The sequence below is a fragment of the Podarcis cretensis genome (genome assembly GCF_951804945.1).
Source record: "Podarcis cretensis genome assembly, chromosome: 1".
Lineage (NCBI taxonomy): Eukaryota > Metazoa > Chordata > Lepidosauria > Squamata > Lacertidae > Podarcis > Podarcis cretensis.
This window is the reverse complement of record NC_137170.1, coordinates 44,796,113-44,819,086: the sequence shown is the minus strand read 5'-3', so window position 1 is coordinate 44,819,086 and position 22,974 is coordinate 44,796,113. Positions and strand designations below refer to the sequence as shown.

Here is a 22,974-nt window from a genome sequence, read left to right as displayed (position 1 = left end):
TCCCAAGATTTCAACATTAGTAGTCATAACATTTATCTGGTCTTGCAGCTTTCCCAAAAGATAAAATGTCCTGTTCAGTTCACAATCGATTTTCTTCCCGACCGCCATCCTTAAACAGTCCAAGGTCAAAAACTGGTTTCTCAGGGCTTTTATCTTTAAATGTGATTTCCCAGCTGCTCCTTACAACAATATCCCAAAGCTCCCTCTAGAGGGATTCAAGTTCCTTTTCACTCCTTCCAGCACAGACCCAAAGGTCCCATACGTTAAATTGTAACAGTTCCTTCCTTCTTTTTAAACGTAAGGTTGTAACAAAAACGGGCAGTAAAAAAAGTCATTCTTTTGTATCTTGACAGCTAACTTGACAGCTGTCAAATTTATCTATTCACCGTCAGCGGGCTCTCACAGACCACTCCCGGGTTTAGGGAAGTGGCGCTTCAATTCCCGAATTTTAACCTTCTCCTGCAGGCTCCCCTGCTTCCAAAAAGAATATTGATGGTAGTTTCAATCAGTGGAATTTAAATCCTTTACTTAAAACTCTCCACGACCTGAGTTAACAGGTTCTTTGCTTCAGTTTATTTACAGAAAGGGGAGGCGGACTTCCTGTTTAGACCTTCCCCGATCGGTGCCAGTTTAAAAATACTTTAAAAATCCAATTTCCATTCTACTCACGGGTTGTTGTTTGAAATCCAATTGAACACAAGAAAAAGTCAGCGCTCTCCGGCAACGGCTACGCGGCTTCACTCCGTAAAAATAGCGGTCAATTCAAAACACCGCGCCGCTCACCCCACGTCACTTCGGAACCCCCAAAAAGGGGTTTCCCTGTGGGTAGAGGGGGCGCTCCTGGTGTCAGCCGAATCCCACGTTCCCAGGCTTCATCTGCCTGGGATTTCTAAAGGGTCTCCGCCTTTGCCGCGGTGGCACGACCCGAATTCTACGGAGCGGGTTCCTCTCGGTTAGAGGAACACCGCCATTGCTGATGGCGCTAACCCGGAAGTCTCTCTCCTTAGTTTAACTCAATTATTTTTCAAGAATTCCTTTAGTACTGTTCTTTTGGGAAAATAGCTCACGTGGTTTCCATGTTATATCTGTGTGATACAAGTACAGTGGTGCCTCGCAAGACGAAAAGAATCCATTCCGCGATTCTCTTCGTCTAGCGGTTTTTTCGTCTTGCGAAGCAAGCCCATTGACGGCTTAGCGGATTAGCGCTATTAGCGGTTTAGCGGCTTTTAGCGGCTTATCGGATAAGCGGCTTAGCGGCTTAGAAAAAGGGGGGGAAAGGAAAAAAACCCGCAGGAACTCGCAAGACATTTTCGTCTTGCGAAGCAAGCCCATAGGAAATTCGTTTTGCGAAGAACCTCCAAAACGGAAAACTCTTTCGTCTAGCGAGGCATTCGTCTTGTGGGGCACCACTGTATATAGACTTTGTATTGGCACCGTTTGCTAGAGGAGGGACTTTATAACGAAGATACCAACAACAAAATGAATTAAAATTGTTAGTGCCTCCCCAGGTAAAGGTAAAGGGACCCGCGACCATTAGGTCCAGTCATGGCCGACTCTGGGGTTGTGGCGCTCATCTCGCTTTAATGGCCGAGGGAGCCGGTGTACACCTTACGGGTCATGTGGCAGCATGACTGAGCCGCTTCTGGCGAGAGCAGTGCACGGAAACACCATTTACCTTCCTGCCGGAGTGGTACCTATTTATCTACTTGCACTTTGACATGCTTTCAAACTGCTAGGTGGGCAGGAGCAGGGACTGAGCAACGGGAGCTCACCCCGTCAAACTGCCAACCTTCTGATTGGCAAGTCCTAGGCTCTGTGGTTTAACCCACAAGCGCCACCCGCGTCCCCAACCCAACCCCAAAATGCAATTCCTGTGAGGTATGCCTGGTTGCATCTTGATTCATCCCAAGCAGGTCACTTCCTTTTCTACTAATTTTTCTCTCTTGCTCCGTTCTGCCTCTTGCTAGGCTGAAAAACCCAGCTTTCCTTTAAATTGGGCAGTGATCGATCCCATTTCCTCCCTTGCCTTTTCCACACTGGCACAAACAATCCAAACAGAGTTTTCTATGACGGCGCTAAGAGATCTTTGATACTCTTCACGCTTTTATACTTACACAAATTGCTTTTGATCTGCGATTACCTCAAAGAATGGCAGCACACACAGCTTGCCATCTTGCCCTTTGGGGGTCACTGTAAATATGTAAACCACATGCCTGCTTCTATGCAATTTGAAATCAGATAAAAGCGTATACTTCTATATTTGCAACACATAAATAAAGACATCCTAACACAGCTGTTTGGTCTTCTGTTGTCCACTACTCATTGGTTAGAAGGAAAATAGAATATCTCTGTTAAATAAACAGTCAGCTTGTTTGTGCCCCTCATTGGGGGGAAATAGGTAATACAGAGCTTTTTTGGTTAAGAGAGAGAAAGAGAAATCCCAGTAATAATGTCCTAATGCAAGTGCTGTGTATGCCAACTCAAAATGGGTGTCACGTGCACTGTCCACTGAGTTTTAAGCTGTGCAATAGCTTTCTTTGTCTGAACAAAAGAGATGAAAATGATCCTCTAGCAAACAGGCTTTGAGTGTTCTTGAAACAAATTGGACTCTACACGCACCTAGCAGCAATTCTGCTTTCAAAGCAACTTCCGCTCCCCAAATAGAAATAAATAAATAAATAATCCCCACACTATAACAATTTTCAGTCATATCACAATGGTTTAAATAGTGGTACCAATTCTACAGGAACAGGGTGACATTTTTTATTCGCTTCTGAAGGAGTCCTGAAGCTAACTGAGGCGAGCAATACCCTATAAGCAGTTAACATGCCCCTTCCAGCTTACTTCTCAGTAACGTCTTCGAATAAAGGAAAGTTCTTTGTCTCTGGCCTCATCTGGATAGCAACGTTACAAACACCTACTTTATTATTTAAGAAAAGGGTTACTTTGCTCTTCCACCAGTAAACATTCACGCAGCACTGACAGATGATGCCATCACTACCACCCCAAAGTGTGATTCCTTTTCGAAACCTTATTAGCTAACACACAATTCCCTGCACTCTTTTTAGCCCAGATGTGTTGATGAGAACTGAAGTGAATACCATATAAAGCAGAAAACACAACCTTTGCCACGAAATAGCAGTTTGGCAGCAAAATAAAGTATAGCCAGCGTGCAGCACAGTATATTATTGTACCATAAAAAAATACAAATTTGCATATGCTCTTAAAAAGCAAGCAGAAGAGCTGGCAATTGTTGGAATCACAGTTGCCCTGAAAGGGATTAGTTAACCTTTACCTTCCCTGCTGTGTAGAGGAAAATCCCTCCTTTGAAGTTGTTATTTGATAGGAAGGATCAGAACTCTCTCCACAGACGCTATTTTTTATTTTATTTTTAACATCATGACAAGTTTGGCCCTTAGCTACCACCATTTAAGAAATAACAGAAAAGATTAAATGAGTGGGCACCTGTTTTCAGTTAAATTTATTTGTTATAGCACATTTTGGAAGTATTAAAATCAACCTATACACAGTTAGGATTTCAGAATATTTTTTGCACTGTAGTGTTCAAAGCAACATCCTCTGTAGATGAGACAAGCTTTTTTTTTTTTTTTTTTTGTCTGGTTTGTAGTAGAAATGTAGCCCAAGTCAACCATTTAAAAACAAGATTCCCCATCGCTTTAGTCTATTCACAGAATCTAGGAGGAGGAAATTTCCTCATCAATGATGCTTCCAGGCAAGTGTTTATTGTAGGACTGGTGGTCCTCATGCAAGCTTTTCCCCAGCTTCCACACGGCATTTTGGCATAAAAATACCAACCTACGTCCTGCCGCCGCCACCTTCTGGATTTATCATCCTTCCATGGAAAATTCGGTAACTTATTTAAACAAAAAAAAGCCCTATTGAAAACAACCCATTTGCCAATATTAAGCCTCCTTGTAGAAGCAGCTTTCCTGCAGAAACACCCACAGCATATAAAAGGGATACCTGCCTTTTCTGAACTGAAGTTTCCACAAATTTATATCCTCCAAGGGACTATGAAACAGTCCTTTCCATACCTATTCAAATTCCTTGCAGTTTTTTATATTGCACTTTTCTTCCACAAATCAATATAAACGTATTAAAATAATTTATGGATCCTCACAACAACCCTGTGAGGTAGGCAAACTCCAGTTTGCATTTTAAAGAGGTGGGAGAAAACAGATCAGCAGACCTGGAGAAAAAGTTCACATCCTCCAGCGCAAAGTGCTACTTTATAGCACCTCCTCCTCCTCCTCTTCCTCCTCCTCCTTAAAACCAACCACATTTTTAAATAAGGAAAAAGCAATTGGAGTCCACAAGCTCTCTTGATCAGGGTGTTTTCACCCAAGCTGTAGCAGACTGAAGCAAGCATTTGCTGCTGCAACAGAAGGAACTTTTACAGTGGTCCTGCTGCAAGAACAGTTGGAGCAAAGGATGGAGAGTTTAATGCTACCAAGAGTGGGCAATGGGGCAGACAAAATAACCAGTGTGACCCTGTTTTGTGTATGTGTGTGTGCCTAAGCAGCAGCAGCTGGCTGGTTGGGTTGGTTGGTATGGACCAGGCGGTTACTATGAGGGTGAGAATGAGTAAAGGGAAGAACCACTGAAGTCCAATCAGCCATAGAGTTGGCAAAGATGGGTGGAGAGAGGCTGTCAGATATCCAACAGTGTCAAGCCCACATGCACAATGGGACTTTCCCTCCCTCACAGCCACCAGGCCACTGTGGAATATTGCCTTGACTATGCTGGATATTGACTGTATTTACAATACTGAGAAAGACAGTACCCATATGCATTCTAAGGCCAGACGCCTCCAAATCTACATGAGCGCATCATCATAAATGTTTGCTGGCCCAGGGTAGAGTAGAACGGGTAGCAACCTGTTGGGACATCTTCACCTTGCTGTGTTGCACTTCCAGTATTTTAAACATTGGTTTTTATACCGGGACCCACAAATAGGGCTACGTAAAAACTGACAAGCTGCAATATCCAAGCTTACCTCTAAATCCCTCCCCTTTGAACCTCTTGTGCTACACAGAAACCCCTTTCAACCCACTACTCTAAAAGGCTAGCAGATCATGGAAGCCATTTGAAAACCACTTCTGCTACCCATGCTTCCTTCCCAACACACACCCCATCACCACCAGCAACATATAAAGGAGTAGTTTTCCATTATTAACACAAAAGGACTTTTAGAACGCAAATTTCAAAGAACAATAACTGGTATTATTTTACAAATTGCTATTTTCAATTTTGATTTTCAGAACTGTGCACCCAACTAAATCCTTTATCGGCTCTGCTAGATGGACTTTCCAGCTAATCCTATATTTAAAACACTGTCCTGGGGGTAATTAATTACAAGCTTAAGCCAAAGGAGCTTGTTTCGGAGTATCATCAGTACATCTCTCTTGGGTTGCTGGTTCTGAATTCCATAATGAATGTTAATGTGGGGTTTCCCCTCCACCACCTGTTAGGCAAGAATTTTCAATGATTTAATAAGCTTTTCTCGGCAGAAGCATGGAGCTTGATAGCTGAAGCAGCCCGTTTCTGCTGTGTGTTACAGACTCCTAAGGTTTTACTGTCCACCCATTTGTCTGGCCTCAGCAGGCCCTTCCACGGCCAGTGCAGATTAGGCTGTAGGGAGCAAAAGACCTGCTGTTGCTCCTCCTAAAATTAGCCTCATGCCAAAGTCTGCCAAAACTGACACCAAGCCAAGTGGCAGAGGGAAGGAAGCCCAAATATCTTACCTACTAAGAATGGTTGAGCAAAGGGTATTGTTAAAAAATTAACTTCACGGTAAATATTTGAAAAGCTGAAAGATATCTACTAGCTGCTCTGACTGCTAGTTTCATGTCTGGCTAAGTCATGACCATGCTGCCAGACTAGGGATCCCTTATACCTTTAGCTATGGAGAATGCCATGGGTGAATTCTGCACGATTTAGCCTAAGGCAGACTGCATGAGATAAGACCATGGGGCCATGACTACCCAGTCATCACACAATGGCCACTGGCTGCTTTCCTGCGCTTTCCTCTACAACTTTAAGAGTGCCATGTCTGCCTGCATGGAGCTCTGGATCACAGCCAATAATCATGTGAATATATAACCAAGTATGGCATGATTATTGGAATTGTGTGGCTGGAATGTTGAACAGTGGAGATGCTTTCTGCAATACCGGTCCATGATGATCGGGGGGCAATCCACGTGACTTCAAGCGTCTCTCGAGGGAAAGGAGTTTTTATCACAGTATTTCCCTGTTATGCAAACTATCACCTTCACAGCAGTCCTAAAACAACCCTTTGCATGAGAGATACCACATTCACCTGACACACCAAGTGGATATACTTTGCCCAAATGAAGTGCTTAGCACCTAATGTTTCAAGTGCCCAGTACATCTCTATGGGGAGAATTGTTCTTTTTTAATTCTTGCAAAAATCTGCTGATCTCTGATTTCTGGATGTGAAACATTTCAATGTCACCTAAATTAGTTAAGTTTTTGCTTTGTTTACTAAATAAACCAAGTCACTAAGATGTGATCCCACACATAGTCTTATGCATTTCAGCTCACAAGTGGTCACTTCTGGGCCACCACCAACCTCGATGAAATTCAGTTGCCCCGAAATTGACTGCTTGCTCCCTGGAAGGCAAAGTCTCTTTAAAACCTGGACAGCTTTATGCACAGTCTCAGGTGAAGAAAAGGAGAGGCTAGCAATCATGAAGAAGCACTAACACAAAGCCTGGTGCAAATTGGAATTGTCTGGTTTCGACCTCTGCTTCCCTATTACCATGGCAGCTCCTCTAGCAGGTAGAGCTCTAACAGGTAGATCCAGGTTCCTCTATAGCAGTGGGGAGTGGGCACACAGGCTCCAATCAAAGCATTAGACTGCAGTTCTGCCCATGATGAGTTTTGGATGGTTGATTAAAAATCAGTAGGACTTACCTGTTGCAGAGTTGTGGTCAGGGTTGCAGGGCAGATGTGTGCAAGATATATGGGGGAGGGGCTTACTGGCAAGCTGCACATGTTTTGGCACAGATAAACTAATTTGTGGAAAGCAGTTGGCGACAAAATGGAATGGTAGAAAACGAGAAGGAACAGAGGGGTATGGAGAGTTGTGTAGGGCACAAAAACTCTTGCACTGGCTCCTGGAGCCCAAGGTGCCCTTTGGTTTCTGAAGCTTCAACAGCACTTTGTGCGCATCTTTAAACTTTTCTGCACCACCATTAAAACTAATATATATATGAGAATGAGAGTTTGTAAATTCTTCGCCAAGTTCCAAGCTGCCTGGCACACAAGTGAATGCATGGAATGGGAACACTCCTATCTAACAGTGTGAGCAGCAGCAGCAGCAGCATGAAGGTTAGGAAGTCTGCTTATTACTTTTGAAGAAATTTCAGACGAGAATTCCAATATTTTCCGTCCCGTGTGCTCCAAGCAACTTTCCCTCCAGGAAGTAGTTGTCCTGATCCAACGTCCAAATGTTCAGATATTATTCCGTGTTAGTTCAATAAAACTGAAGTTAGCCCTTTGCATTCATGGCTAACCCTGGATTTCCCAGGCTCCCAGAGTTTCCACCTCATTTTTGCAGCAGGGTAATGCCCCCAGAGTCTGGCAAGTTTTAAAAGCTTTCCCTCTGACTGGAGAGGGGGTGTGCTGATTCTGGAAAAATTAAAAGCAACTGAGCAGTCCTATAGTGACTTTGTGCCAGTCTCTCTCATCTCTCAAATATATTTTCTAAGATGTCGATCAAATTGTCCAGTCCAAGTAAGTAGCCATCCTCTCGGTTCCCTTCCTGCCAAGGGATCCTATGATCCAAGATCTGCTCATCTGGAAGAAGGGTAGTCTTTCCAAAATCAATGAGCCATACATTGGCATGCCCACTATCATCATGCACAAACAGCAGTGAACTTCCAATTACCTGCAGAGGAGAGGGAGAGAGAGGCTACTAGATATTTTGTGGAAAACTGGTGTCTTGCTGCTCCTGGCTCCACCCGCCATAAACTTAGGGCCAACACATGCCTGTAGTTGAGGATTAAACAAATTCACTGAGGAATCCACTGGCCTGATCCAGCAGGCTCATTTAATGTTCTTAAGTTTTTATTTATTTACCAGGAGCATTTTAATACTGCTTTATATTTAAAATACCTCAAAGCAGTGCACAGATAATAAAATATACCACGAACAATAAAAGTCAGAACATTAAAAAATCCAAATAGTGTTTAAAAAATAGTGTTAAAAATAGTGCTAATAAATCCAAATCCAGAGTTACCAGGCTGCCCCCACCCTGTTTAATGGTCAGTAAATGTCTTAAGCGTCCACTGAAAGTCTCCTCCCCCATCATTCAGCCCAGACACTGAAGGCTCTGAGGGCCTTCTGGCGGTTCCCTCACTGCGAGAAATGAGGTTACAGGGAACCAGGCAGAGGGCCTCCCATCGGATGTCAAGGAAATATACAATTATCTGACTTTCAGAAGACAGCTGAAGGCAGCCCTGTATAAGGAAGTTTTTAATGTTTGGGTTTTTTTACTGTGGTTTTATAATTTTGTGGAAGCCTCCCAGAGTGGCTGGGGCAACCCAGTCATATGGGCGGAATAGAAATAAAAGAAGAATACTAATGATCATCGTCACCATCTAGTTGGCTGCCTTATTTCTGAGGGGAAAACTCTCCTTCAGTTGACTAAATGATGGATCTCTTGCAAAGAGCATTATCTGATGACCTCAGGGAGTGGGTAGGTTTCTATAGGAGGTGGTGGCATTCTCTCATTCTCTCCCAATTTGCTTAGGGCCTTCTAAACAAACAGCAGAACCTTAAACTCAGCTCTGTAGCTGAAGTGGCAAGCTAGTGCAGCTCCTTTCACGGGAGTGTTATGTGCTCATGGTAGGTTACCTCTCTGTGCAACCTAGTTCCAGCATTCTGCAACAGCTTCCAAACCAATCCCAAGGGCAGCTTCCCCCACTCCACACACACAAGAGACAGAAGGCATTGCAGTAATCCAGTCTTGATGCTACACTGTTTTCTTCACATGCTGCCTCCTTGGCCTTCTCTCTCACCCACTGCTCACCTCATGCCGTTTAAAGAAATTAGAAGACTCAAGAACACCACGAATTTCATACAGACGCCTCAAGTATTTTTTCTGTGAAAAGAAGGGTTGGAGGGTTGAATTACGTAACATTTTACTGTCATACAGAATTTTTAAAAACCTGGTAGATGGAGGAAATTGCTTCAGAGACTGCTTTACCACAGAGTAATTTGAGATACTACCCACCAGAAACATAAACACAAATCTTCTGAGAATGGGAGTTTCGTGAGCCAATTTTTTGGGCACATTATGCTCTTTTGGTGTTTTAAGTTGCAATTCACCCATTGCACAAGTGTGTGGGTCCCAGAGCCGGCAATTAGTGACAGCTAAACATCTGTAACATTCTCTCTGAAGGCTTTCAGCTCATCTGTTCAGAGTGTGGGAAACGCAGCATGGAAAAATGAAACGGAGTTCCCCACGACCCATGATGCAATCTGAACAATGTTACTCTGTCAATGAAAAGAAACAGCATCACACATCTGCTAATGAGGTCAGAGGTCTAAAGCCTACAAAGCACAAGGGTTTTGTGCCTGATAGGAACCCTTGTAAGAGGATCAAATATCCATGTTCAGAGCTGATCTGTGTTCTTGGTACACAAAGGGCCTCACTGCAGGGATGCAGAATACAATGTGTTATCTTCCTTTCATATGCTTAAACTATGACCAACCATAATACCACAAAACCACAGGAAAAGTACTACTTATAGTGTGATATTAATATTTATCGGCCACTGTTCAGCCAGATAAGCCTCCAAAATAGCATACAGCAATTATAAAATACAATAATTTTAAAACAAGAGAGGGAGATGAAGCAGCCAGCAACAATGATAGCAGATCTATTTCTAAGAAAACTGGGAGTTGGTCTACTATCACACATCCAACCTCTCCCCACCCAAGATGATGCATTGGGTCAACCTTTTACCCAGGTTAAAGAAATCTGGCGAGAGCTTCTTAAAATAATGGGTCTTATTACCAGCTGCTCTGGAGGAAGTGGTGGCACCTTGGCCTCCTGTAAGGAAATGTCCACAGCTCCCTCTCCCTATTCGTCTACCAGCAGCCCTCACAGATGTAATGAGCCAGGCCAGCAAAGGGCCAGTCTCAAACTTCCAAGTATAGCTTACCAATATAGTTGTATCTCCCTTAATGAATTCCGCAAAAACCTGGAAGACTTGGTCCCGTGTCTTCGTTGTCTTGAAGTTGGTGTTACAAGTCCCATCAGCCTTCTGTAAGGAATAAAAAGAAGGGAGATGGAAGACGTCCTTCTGCACACAGAAGAAAGAAGAAAGGGAAGACACCAGCATGGAGACAAAGAGGAGAGGAATCCCCAAAAGGTGAAATTGGCTGGCTTCTCCTCAGAGGCAGCTGAACTAACTCCACCAGGATGGTTACCCCCTACCCTGAATATTAGCTGAATTTACAGCAGTGTGGTGCAGAGCAGGGGAGGGCGGAAGGTAGATCTTTGGGTGATTTGCAGTAGAACGGCAAGGATTTCTGGCTACCAATTGTATCAACAACAGCAGCAGCAGCTATAAAATGAACCCGCTTCATCCAAAGTTATATAGCTGAAAGTTGTTCCTCTGAAAACCTAGGGTGACCAGGAATGGATTTTTGTGTGGAAGGAAGTCCATTCAGTTCTGGTATTTAAAGCAAATTCCTTGGAATTACAGTGGTACCTCGGGTTAAGTACTTAATTCGTTCTGGGGGTCCCTATTTAACCTGAAACTGTTCTTAACCTGAAGCACCACTTTAGCTAATGGGGCCTCCTGCTGCTGCCGCGCCGCCAGAGCACGATTTCTGTTCTCATCATGAAGCAAAGTTCTTAACCCGAGGTACCATTTCTGGGTTAGCGGAATCTGTAACCTGAAGCGATGTAACCCGAGGTACCACTGTATTTAATTCTAAATGGCTAGCTCTGGTCAGTGGATCTCAGGGTTCTAGGTTAGGCATAAAGTAGATCCCTTGAGCTTGAAGTCTGACAGCCCTGATACACAGTGCCAGATTACGACTGGAAAGACCCAGGTTCAAATTCCCACTCAGCCATGAAGCTCATTAGGTAACCTGAGCTAGTCACTCTCAGTCTAACCACAAGCTCCTCAGGTGGCAAACAGGATAGAACTGTATTAAATACATTACATAAATAAATAAAGTATCACTGAGACTCTAATACAAACATGTATTTTAGGATATGGTGTACATTATAAACAAGGTGGGCAGGATAAAAGGAACGACTACTGACACTTAATAGAAAAAAGCTATGCTATTAAGTCATGCTTCTGGATGCAATGCAAAAGAGCCCTAGAAAACTGAAAAAATTCTGCTCTGGGTTGTAGTACAAAACCTATCTGAGTCAGATTTGGCCTTGTGCATGTAACATTTGGCTGCAAAAGTGTGGGCCAGCCTAACACAACAAATGTATGTGTCTTGACAAGAGAAAGTTGTGAAACTGCAGTGCACATCGTGGGCAGAGATATCCAGCAGCACTCTGGAGTGATGTACTACAGCAGGCCTGTGAGGGCAGCGAAAATATCCTTTCAGTCTGTTGCCAGATGGTACACTAGAAGCACAGCACATTCTGCAATGCCAGCATTGCACTCATTGATGGAGAAAATCTGACAGCATCCTCCACATTTCTCAACGAACACCAAAGCATGGCCTTCTTTCCAAAAGGTTACTTTATTTGCGTACCACACAAACACACATCACCCCGATCTCACAATGGCCAACCAGATGCCTATGGAAAACCCACAAGCAGGATTTGAGAACAAAACCACTCTCCCCTCCTGTGGTTTCAGCAACTGGTATTCAGGTGTGTTACATCAAGCACCAGCCATTAGTGTGAATGGGAAATACCAAGATAAAGTTCAGCGGAAGTGCTTGTGTGTGGATAACCCATGCACACAGGAAAAAAAAAATTGATCTGTGCAGCTCATGTGCACATTAACTTTCTGGTGTATATACAGTCTAGGATGCTGCAGCTAGGGAAAGCTAGTTTAGGAACGGAAGATGTCCCACCTTAATCCCTTCGATCCTGAAACCCAAGTTAGCGCTGGAGCTGATTGTCTCCCTCCACTGCATATAGCGTGGTTTGGTCACTGCATGCTGTGAGTTCTCCTCCTCAGTGGGTGCCAGAGGATCTACATCGATCATTTTCTTATACATGTCCTTACGCAGCTTTGGTTTCTCTCGCGCTTTAGTCAATTCCTCCTCCAAATACGTCCTGCAAAAATAATAGGAAAGCGAGCACTTATTTGATACGCCCAAGAATATTTCCATGCCATTTCCATTTACCGTATAGGGAGCTCAGTGTTCGTTACATAGAGAAATAATTACCCTCTTCAAGATAGTATCACAGTTCCAAGAAAACTCTGACCAATCAATATCAGGACTTTGAACTCCAAGCCACAATCCATAGCAAGGGTAAAGGAGAAGCACTGGTGTAGCTAAATGTGTGTGGTTTTTAAAAAACAAACAAACAAACCACAATCTGTAGCCAAGGTTTGTTATTCGCTTACTGACTACAGTTTGTTGGCAGCAAAACAAAGTATTATCACTAGTTCAAACGTACAGTGGTGCCTCGCAAGACGAAATTAATCCTTTCCGCGAGTCTCTTCGTCTAGCGGTTTTTTCGTCTTGTGAAGCACGGCTATTAGCGGCTTAGCGGCTATTAGCGGCTTTAAGAAAAAGGAAAAGAACTCACAAGACTTTTCGTCTTGCGAAGCAAGCCCATAGGGAAATTTGTCTTGCGGAATAACTCAAAAGACGGAAAACTCTTTCGTCTAGCGAGTTTTTCGTCTTGCGAGGCATTCGTCTTGCGGGGCACCACTGTAACACTAAGCCAGGAACCATGGTTTGTTTCCTTCAGGCACAAGCAAATTTGATTTTGCTCATGGGTGGTAAGTCATTGTTTAATGCTCACCATGACATTCAAATACAGTGGTACCTCGGGTTAAGAACTTAATTCGTTCTGGAGGTCCGTTCTTAACCTGAAACTGTTCTTAACCTGAGGTACCACTGTGCCGCTGCCGCGCAATTTCTGTTCTCATCCCAAAGCAAAGTTCTTAACCCGAGGTACTATTTCTGGGTTAGCGGAGTCTGTAACCTGAAGCGTCTGTAACCCAAGGTACCACTGTATGGCCGATGTACCATCTGTTCATCAGAAGGCAGAAGGGGCTCACAATCCACATGAAGTTGAGGGATGGGTCAACCCAACATCAGACTGCCATCCCCTCAAAATCACAGCTATCAACAAGCCGCCCACAATGAGACAGCAGAGATATTGTTGTTTAATGCCTCCCACCTGATTCCCATCTTGCAGTCCATCACACAAGGCCCTTCAAAATTAGCTAAAAGGTCATCTAGTTGCATGTAGGACTCGCCATCTCTCTCCACCACGCCATGGAAGACAGGGACGCAGGAGCGCAGTGGGTCATTCATCAGCAGTTCAAAGCACTTCTCCTCATTCTCAGAGTAGCGCTTCAGGATCGTTCCACCATCAGCTGCCTTGAAACTCCCTGCAGTAAACAGAATCATGATAACTTGCAACTTTCAGTCTGGTAGGAGGGAAAGGTCTCTTCTCCTAGTTTGACTGCCGCACCTCTTTCTTGCAGCTGAAATACTTTCCTGGAACAGTAACATACGTGCCTTGTAAAAAGAACACCCAACGCAAACAGTGCCTGTCAAAACACACACACACACACACACAGCCAGCATTCAGATGGAATCACAGAAAAAGTTGTCTCCACTAATTATATAAACATGTCCAAGTCTAAATGCACTAGACTACACAGGAGGTTAACAGGGCAAACCACATTATTACTTTGGTAGCCAGATTCAGTGATAAAATCTATGCAATGCTACCACTATGTCCTGAACTGAGCTTCATCCTGTACCTGCTCTTAGCACACAAGAGAGAAGCTATCAGTCACTGATCATTAACCAACAAGCCATGTCTAGAAGCCAAGTTGTGCACTTCAAGCACGCACACACTCTTCCTCCAGCCCCCTCGGAATCCTGCAGCTCCAAAATTTCACTACTCTGAGGCTCCAAAGGAATCTAGTCTCAGCCACACAGCCAACAAAATGAAGCTGGCTGCGACAAGCAGAAAGCAGCTTCCACAACTGTCAAGGCGAGTGTAATGTCAGGATCTGTTTTTGTTTCACTCAAATATCTATCAATCCATAAATCTATTAATCCATTGCCTTCTGAAACAAATTTATACCCTAAAATGCAGCCAACAAGACTGAACCTGAATCTTACATTGTCTTCCTGCACTGTAAGCTAGTTCACGTTAGCTCCTGCAACTGCAGAATTCTCTGTAGCCGGCATCAGAATTCACAGGGTTCTCTTGGAATCAGTGCAAAATGAGCTGTAATCAATTAATCCTATTCATTTTTATACAAGGAAATGCCTCCTGCTCCAGAGAACTCTGCACGTAGCTTTGTTGACTTATGTTTTCCTTTAACCTCAGTCAGTCACTATAGGAGCACTAAAGCAACCATGCATAAATTACATCAAGTCAATTTTTTAAAAGAAAAAGAAAGAAAAAGCTTGGCCCAAGATATTCCAGCCATTTCTACAAACACTACATTAAACATAATCTGCTTAAGCAGCTCCTTACTGGCCACCCTGCCAAACTTTCCTTTCCGTTCTCCGTGACGTACACTTTCAGCACATTACAGAGGTGGCCTTGACAGTGTTTGTTTCTTCTTGAGAGTTTAGGCTCCAGAAACTTTCCTGTGTAAGGTTGGACCACAGACTTAGGTGTAGAAGCCTACATAGGTCTATGGACATAGACAGACAGACAGACAGACAGACAGACACACACACACACACACACACACACACACACAGCTAAGTCCTGAAGGATGCAAATGATTTACATCTATTCCAGACATTTCACAAAGAAAATTCAACTGAGAAGCTAGTCTCATGGACAAATCTTTTCTTGCATGCCATTGTTTAAGTGAAAACACAAATCAAGTAGTACCAAGCTGCACAGTCAAGACATGATTACTCTTTTTAAAATCACAAAACAGACTAGGTTCATATCTATTAGAAACTCTGTGCTAGCATTTCTTATCAATCTTCTGGTTACTGTCCTTGTCAGAAAAACTGACCCTGTGTATTATACATTTTTCTTCGCATTAGTGAAGTTAAGAAGATACCGGGCTATAGCCAACCATGTTGCTGAACAGTAAGGTTTCTCACAGCACAACAGGTAGGGAAACAATTGTTTAAAATGCCTCTCCTCCCCCTGCCCCACAGTGTCTCTGTGCCCCTCTAAATCTACTTTGAAGGGTTCCCCAAGGCTCTGGAGCAGATCTCGGGGGGGGCATGGAAGAACTTTTGTGGATAACCCCCCCCCCCCAAAAAAAAATGGCTATCCAACCCATTCTGCTGGGCAGCACAACTTGAGAAAACCCACTGTTTTATATCAAATGTTATTATTTTAACAAGATTTCTACAAGCTCAGAGGGCACACTGGAATGGCTCCAGAACCACAAACAGCTCATAATCTGTCTGCTAGACAAACAAGCAGACATAGTCAATTAATATGCTTCCTTTTCCCATCAATTTACTTATTTGAAAGTGCTTGTTGCATGAGCAAAGGTCCAGAGTGCATAGCATATTGACAATCAGATAGAAAAAGCAGTTCTCTTGCCAGAGATAATCTAGGCATATAGGGCTGATTGGTTTGCAGTGTCCAGGTAAAGAAGGGGGGGCATACTTCCCTCAAAATCCTTTCAATCCTTCCATTTTCATCAACCATTTTATTATAAGCTTCCTATTTGTACAGAGTCAAGCCAAGAAAAGTTTTCACCTGTGTGGCCAGCCAGCTGCACCCAGGAGTATCGCTTCTTGAAGGGACTGATGACTGGCAAATTGACAATTGTTTTTAACGTCTGCCATGCTTTTTTCTGAAACAAAGAAAGGAAATATCATTAGTATTGTCACAAACCACATAATCAGGCATTTGTGCACGGAGATGCAAGGTCTCCTGCTTGCACTTATGGCTCCCCACTGACCTCCAAGGCCAACCTGATGTGCCATGAAAGTGGATTCCCATTAAAGACAGTCTCAGAAACTCACCTAATTGAACAGAGTGTTGATCAAAGGCTAACACAGGCATAGCTAATTCGTAATGCTCAAGCTCAAGGAGAGGAACAGATTTTTAAAGAAATGCACAGGTCCAAAATAACAGCATGCTACCTAATCCTGGAGTTGGGTAACTTATTTTAAAAACCAAGTCAAAAAACTGTATCTGCATTCTCTCTCTCTCTCTCTCTCTCTCTCCCCCCCCCCCCAAATTTGCCAAAAATTTTGACAAATCAGTTATTTGAGCTTCTTGATAACTAAACATTATTCTTAAGTAAAGAGAGGTTTGGGGCGGGTGACCCAATCCAAACAACATGGAGTTACTGTCAGTTGATGGTTCAACCTAAGATGGCTGTGAAACACTTTCATTGGCTGCCAGTTCCAAAGTATAGGTGGTGCTCACCTTTAAAGCTCTTTAAAGACCTGGACACCCTAGGGGCTGCATGACTGCCCACTGCCACATAATCAGTGTTAGAAGCCCCTCTCTGGTTGCCTTGAGGTGGGTTGCAGCAACTGAGAGTGCCATTTCGGCTGTGGCACCTCGCTTCTGCAATGCTCTCTTCAGTGAGGCTCACTTGACATATACACTACAGTCCTGCACCAGGCAAATATCTTCTTCTTCTTCTTCTTCTTCTTCTTCTTCTTCTTCTTCTTCTTCTTCTCCTTCTCCTTCTTCTTCTTTTCTTCTTCTTTCCCCACTCTTTTCAGATGCCAACTGAATGTGGTTTTAATCTGCTTGTCTTTTACTGACTCTTGCCATTTTTAGCACAGTTTTGATCAGTTTTATTGGGTGCCCCACCCTTGAAAGACCTACACTGGCTCCCAGTACGTTTCCGAGCAAAATTCAAAGCGTTGGTGCTGACCTTTAAAGCCCAAAACGGCCTCAGTCCAGTATACCTGAAGGAGCGTCTCCACCCTCATCATTCTGCCCAGACACTGAGGTCCAGCGCCAAGGGCCTTCTGGTGGTTCCCTCACTGCGAAGTTACAGGGAACCAGGCAGGGGGCCTTCTCAGTAGTGGCACCCACCCTGGGGAATGCCCTCCCACCAGATGTCAAAGAGAAAAACAACTACGACTTTTATAAGACGTCTGAAGGCAGCCCTGTTTAGGGAAGCTTTTAATGTTTAATAGACTGTTGTATTTTAATATTCTGTTGGAAGCCGCCACAGAGTGGCTGGGGAAACCCAGCCAGTTGGGTGGGGTATAAATAATAAATTATTGTTATTGTTAGCCAACCTAAAAAGCATTCATACTTCAGAGTGGGATATAACATTTCAATTAAATACATTCCTTTTCTACCTCCCCTCCCTGCACTAGCATTTTAACAAGGCCAGAAAACGCTGCCACGCAGTGTCACCTTGCTAACACCTTTCTGTTTTAGTTGTGACATCTTTGGACATACTTCTGTTGGCTGAAGGGGAAAGTGAACAGCTGCCGTATCAACAGAAGAAAATGACCTTTAATACCACCACACGCAGAAATATGCACAGAAAGACAAAATACCCTGCTCTCCCGAACTGAAACTGGGGTGATTAGTTTAACAGTATTTTATTATTATTATAAAAGATTCCCAAAGCCCTTTTCCCCTCCCCAACCGATCAACTCCAAGGTTCCCTGAACAATTAATGTACAAAAGCATTGTTTTGCAGTCAGGAAGGGCCAGAGAAGCAATTTGGCAAGCCTAGCAATTACTATACAAACATTTCACTAAGATAAGGAGCACTCCACACTGATTCTCGCTCTCTCTCTCTCTCACTCACACATGGCACCATATCCTCCAGCTACCTTAAAGAACAGGATAAGGGTCTTGGTGGAAGAAAACGACTAGTGTCTCAGTCCAGGGCTACAGCATTTTGTTCCACAAATAAGACTGCTGCCATAGGAACATAAATCAGGGAATATATACGTAAGTTTTCTGCACGGATTGCTCCATTGCTAAGCAGTGTTTCCACTCCACCCCCTGCAGAAGCCTATGAAACTCCTATCACAGCACTTTCAAGTGCTATCCCCTGTTTCTGTCCTGGGCTTTCTTCTTCCTCGTGCCCCTTTCCCATTCCACAAGCTAAAACATACCGTACAGCTCTTTAATCCCGTCCAGAAGGTCAAGCTAATAGTAAGTATATTTGGGGATGCAGAGGGATGGGGGTAAAGACACGTGTTTCCTGCCAAGATCTCACAGTTCTACTAATCACACATTTCACTTAAATGCAATTATAGGTTAAAATGTGTAAGGAAATGTGGCTTGTATAGCTGATGGACTAGTTTCAAAAGGCTGGGTTTTTTTGTTTAATTAATTACCATTAGGAGAGGGGGAGGAATCCTACTGACGAGCCTGCCTACACTGTTTAATTTTCATGACCCCTGGATCCTTCTCAAAGAAAATCTCTGCTGGTGCTCGGAGCAAAAATGATGTTGGAATTTTCTCCCCCTTCCCTGAGCTCTCATGCTCAACGGTACAAGCCCACACAAGCCCACACAGTGCTATTATGATAGCAAGAAACAAAAAGGGGAAAGACTTTTTCTTTATAGACTGAATTAATTGCCAGTCGTCATCCTCTGTTATTTCTTTTACTTTTATATGTCCTTTGAGCTGAGTTGATAATTCTAAGGCTCAATATATTACACCAAAATCTCTGCAGGCTAGAATGTCTCACGTTGTCTTAGGAGAGCACTTTAGAATACTGTAATTGTGTTTGTTGGATCAGGTCCATCTTATCAAGCACTTCAACAGTGGCCACCCAGATTCCTCTGGGAAGTTCAAAGGAAGTCAGAATGGTGACAATTGTCTTCTACTACTTTACTGGATACAAGCTCTGAAGGTAGAGATCCTATTTCTTGCCTATTACCTGGTAACAGCCAGACTTTTCCTCCACCTCTCAGTACAGTTCTAGGTGTGCAATGATCTGAATGTGCCAAAAACAACTGCATGCAAAATAACCATGCCAGGCATCTCCATTCAACAAGTTGACATTATTTATTGATCTATTAAATTTGTATACTGCCCTTCATCCAAAGACCACACAGTGGTTCGCAACATAAATACAAATTGAAAGCACAAAAAACAAATAAAGCAGAAACAAAAGCAAAACAAACCACAGACACATTTAAAAGGCCATAGAATGTTAATTCGCCAAAGGCCTGATTGAAGAGAAGCATTTTCAACTGGCGCCTAAAGATATGCAATGAAGGGGCCAGGCAAACCTCCTTGGGGAGAGCATTCCACAAACAGGGAGCCACCACAGAAAAGGCCCATTCCCATGTTGCCACCCTCTGGACCTCTCACAGGGGAGGCACACAATAAAGGGCCTCAGATGATGAGCGCAGGGTCCGAATCGGTTCATATGAGAGGCAGTCCTTGAGGTATTGCAGTCCTGAGCTGTTTAAGGCTTTATAGGTCAAAACAAGCACTTTGAATTGGACCCGGAAACTAACCGGCAGCCAGTGCAGTTGCGCCAAGATCAGTGTAATATGTAGTGGTCAGGTGGGTGCTCAGACCATATTGCCCCTGTGAGCAACCTGGCCACTAACTTCTGTTAGTGCTGAAGCTTCCAAACCATCTTCAGAGGCAGCCCTGCATTTAACCCAAATTGCTGTTTGTTGCGCGTCAACTGTAAAGAGCAGGTTTTCACAGGGAAAGCTCCAAGGCAAAAGAGAGAGACAGAGAGGCCTTGGACACAAGGCATTAAATCACGATGTGTCTGGAAAGAGCGGAGGAGAAAGCTAAGTGTGGATAAGCCCTTCATCCGCCATCCTAGACTGCTGCCCACAGCCCTCCCAATATTCCAGCAACTCTCTCTCAGAAAGAGAGGGAGCTGGAAGTCATGTCTCCACGCTGGAAACAGAAGGGATGGAGGGAGGAGAACGGTTTCCAACTGTTCGAGCCCCCTTTGTCCTCCTGGGACAAAGCCCAAAGGTGCAGAGTCATGACAGGATACACAACACTGATGTACTTAACACTTTTACAGCTTTCGGGTGCCACGGCAGAAATTAAGAACAACTCCATTGGCATTGGAAAGAGGAGCAGTATAGGTTTAGATGAGTAACTACAGCTACTTAGCAACAAAGTGGACATTGACTTGCTGCAAAGAAAGAGTAGAAACCCACAGGCTCCATTACTTTCATTACTTTCTTTTTTAAAAAAACACCACCACCTTGCATGCAATATGTTGTGTGATCACTGCAGGAGGACCTTGTTGATTAGTGGAAAGCGTGTTTGAACTATGCTGCTGAGTGGCTGGCTTGAGTGAGCCTTGGCTTTGTCATGCTACATGAGTAGAGGGGTGTGCTTTGTTTGCTTCAAGACAGGTACAGTCATACCTCGGGTTACAGACGCTTCAAGTTGCGTTTTTTTGGGTTACGGACGCACCGAAACCCGGAAGTACTGGAACAGGTTATTACTTCCAAGTTTCGGCGGTCGCGCATGCGCAGAAGCGCCGAATCACAACCTGCACGTGTGCAGACGCAGCACTGTAGGTTGCGAACGTGCCTCCTGCATGGATCACATTCCCAACCCAAGCGTCCACTGTACTGGCAGAAATGAAGAGGCATGTCAGATGCTGAGCTACTGCAAGGCATTTTCACAGCAGGGACAGATAGATCCACGCTTTTCCATCTAATGCTGGTTTAGCCCTTTCAGAAAACTGGCTCAGTTTCATACCGTTCATCAGCAGATATATAGATATATAGATATAGATATATAAAGAAAATCCTGGAAAAAAACAAAAAAGCTGGCCCGTTTTACAAACAAACAAAAAGCACTTCTTTCTGTTTAGAGCAGCTAATAATTGTGGTTTTTTGTTTTCTAAAAAAACTGTTTTGAAATGGTCCCAGGAAGTGATTGCATGTCATAATGTGCGGTCCTTTCCTTGGGAATTGTACATATATAATGGCCTTGTAAGGCTACCAGGGCACTGTACAGAAAAGGAAAAAAAATGGCTACCATGATAAGTTAATGAGGGCAGCCATATTTTTCTCTAGGGGGAATTTGCTGTTGGATGAGTTCCACCATTTTACAGCAGAGCTAATGTGATCATGTCATTATCTGTTTATTGCTCTTTTCTCCTCCCAGCCCTCATGTAGTCATCAATGCCACAACACAGACACTGAAAATGCAGGTTCTTAACCATTGGCACGAACTTTCTGGTAATTTATCCTTAAGAAACCCAAACTGAATGAAATAATGTTTGGCTTTGGAGACCCCACTGCATTCAGTTTGGCTGAAAGATATAGGAAGCCTCTTAGTTGCTGCAGTACACATACATCTAAGGGTCAAACTAGGCATGAATTGTGTGACTACTTACAGCAGTAGTTTTCAACCTGTGTTCCATGGCACCCTGGGGTGCCTTGAATGATGGCCAGGGAATGATGGCAGCACTGGCCTCTGTCCCTCTTTCCTTGCCTCCCTCCTCTGATGCCCTCTCACATCTCTGCCTCCCGAAGTCTTGCACAGTTATTTGTTGCAGCAGCCCTGGCTACAAGCTCCGCAGGAGAGTGGTGCCTCTGGGGCTGGCCAGGGGGTCCTGGTTGCCAGAAGCTGAGGTGGCCTCAGAGTAAGCAAGCAAGTGGGGGAGGGAGCCCAGCCAGCCAGTTCACCAGTCCTTGCTTCTAGGAATGGACAAGTCCCAGGCCCCTGTAGAGCAATATGAGGAGACACCTATCTTTGGGGCTGGGGGGGGGGTGGCAGCTCAGAGACCAGGGGTGGCAGCATCAGCTGCTTAAAGCAGTGTTTCCCAACCTTGGGCCTCCAGCTGTTTTTGAACTACAACTCCCATCATCCCTGACTAGCAAAACCAGTGGCAAGGGATGATGGGAATTGTAGTCCAAAAACAGCTGGAGGCCCAAGGTTGGGAAACACTGGCTTAAAGGACTCCCAAAAAGAGGGGAGAAGAGAGGAGACTGAGGGAACACTCCACAAAGGAGGGTGTTTGAAAAGAGGTGAGGGGCTGCTAGCTCTGCAGGCAAGGGGTGACATAAATGGGTTCCTGAGCCCCACAGGGGTGCTGCAGAAAGAAGGTAGTTGGTCAAGGGAGCCATGGACTCAAAAAGGTTGAAAAGCTTACAGGCTCAAGGATCCCTCCTGCTCACTTAGGTAGACCTGAATATTGCGCTCACAGTACGTGTGGCATTTCAATCACACTTGCAATGAAGTCCACGCTCCCTGCCGATTGTCCAGCCACACATCTCACATGCAGTGCACGGATGAATTTAACAATACCAGGATGTTTTCCCATCAAAACATTTAAGACCAGCCTTTGTCTACTAGTACATCCCCCATTGTGTCGTGTTACTTGCCCTTCCACCAATTCCGCTTCGGTGGGAAGTGCTGTGTCCTCCAGATGTTATTGTGACATGTTCTAATATGTGTGGGATTCCTTCCTCAACAAAGTTTTACACCCAGTGACCAGTCATGAGTAAACCAGGAGTGGACGAAGCTCAGGTCAAAGGCAGGCCTCGTTATCTATCTAACTCTCGAGAATTTCCTAAGGCCGCAACACGCCTCACCAGCCTAGCTCCGTGCTCTCCTGAAGTGCTTTTGCCTAGCTGGGGTGTGTTCTTGAACTGTGAGGCAATCTCTCTTGCTTGCCTCGACCAAGAGGTGTGTCAGTGTGTGCATAGAAACCTCTGGTCTTTGCATGGCTGGAATGCAAAGGAAAGTGTCACTTCTGCTGCTCTGGCCATTTTTGCCTGTGACCCTAGGCGGCAGCAGCAGCAGCACATGTCCCACGCCCTCGGAGGTTGCTTCTGAGGAAATGCAGCCCTGGGCTTGAAAAATGCTCCCCACCACTT

General features: G+C 44.2%; 1 protein-coding gene and 1 long non-coding RNA gene across 2 annotated transcripts in view; one reads left to right on the top strand and one right to left on the bottom strand.

The window, feature by feature from the left end:
* The first annotated feature begins 1,004 nt into the window (after positions 1-1,004).
* Positions 1,005-2,292, top strand: LOC307209945. The gene is made up of 2 exons (XR_013835793.1): positions 1,005-1,106; positions 1,420-2,292. It is a non-coding gene; the product is annotated as an uncharacterized lncRNA (long non-coding RNA).
* A 1,174-nt stretch (positions 2,293-3,466) lies between these two features.
* Positions 3,467-22,974, bottom strand: part of ITPKA (inositol-trisphosphate 3-kinase A) — a 60,460-nt gene continuing 40,952 nt past the window's right edge. Inside the window, exons 2-7 of the mRNA XM_079964923.1 lie at positions 15,914-16,010; positions 13,391-13,604; positions 12,106-12,310; positions 10,215-10,316; positions 9,077-9,148; positions 3,467-7,933 (exon numbers count right to left, since the gene is read on the bottom strand). Of these exons, the coding sequence (XP_079821049.1) occupies positions 7,730-7,933; positions 9,077-9,148; positions 10,215-10,316; positions 12,106-12,310; positions 13,391-13,604; positions 15,914-16,010 (894 nt within the window). The 3' untranslated portion in view covers positions 3,467-7,729. The remainder of the gene's footprint in view (positions 7,934-9,076; positions 9,149-10,214; positions 10,317-12,105; positions 12,311-13,390; positions 13,605-15,913; positions 16,011-22,974) is intronic.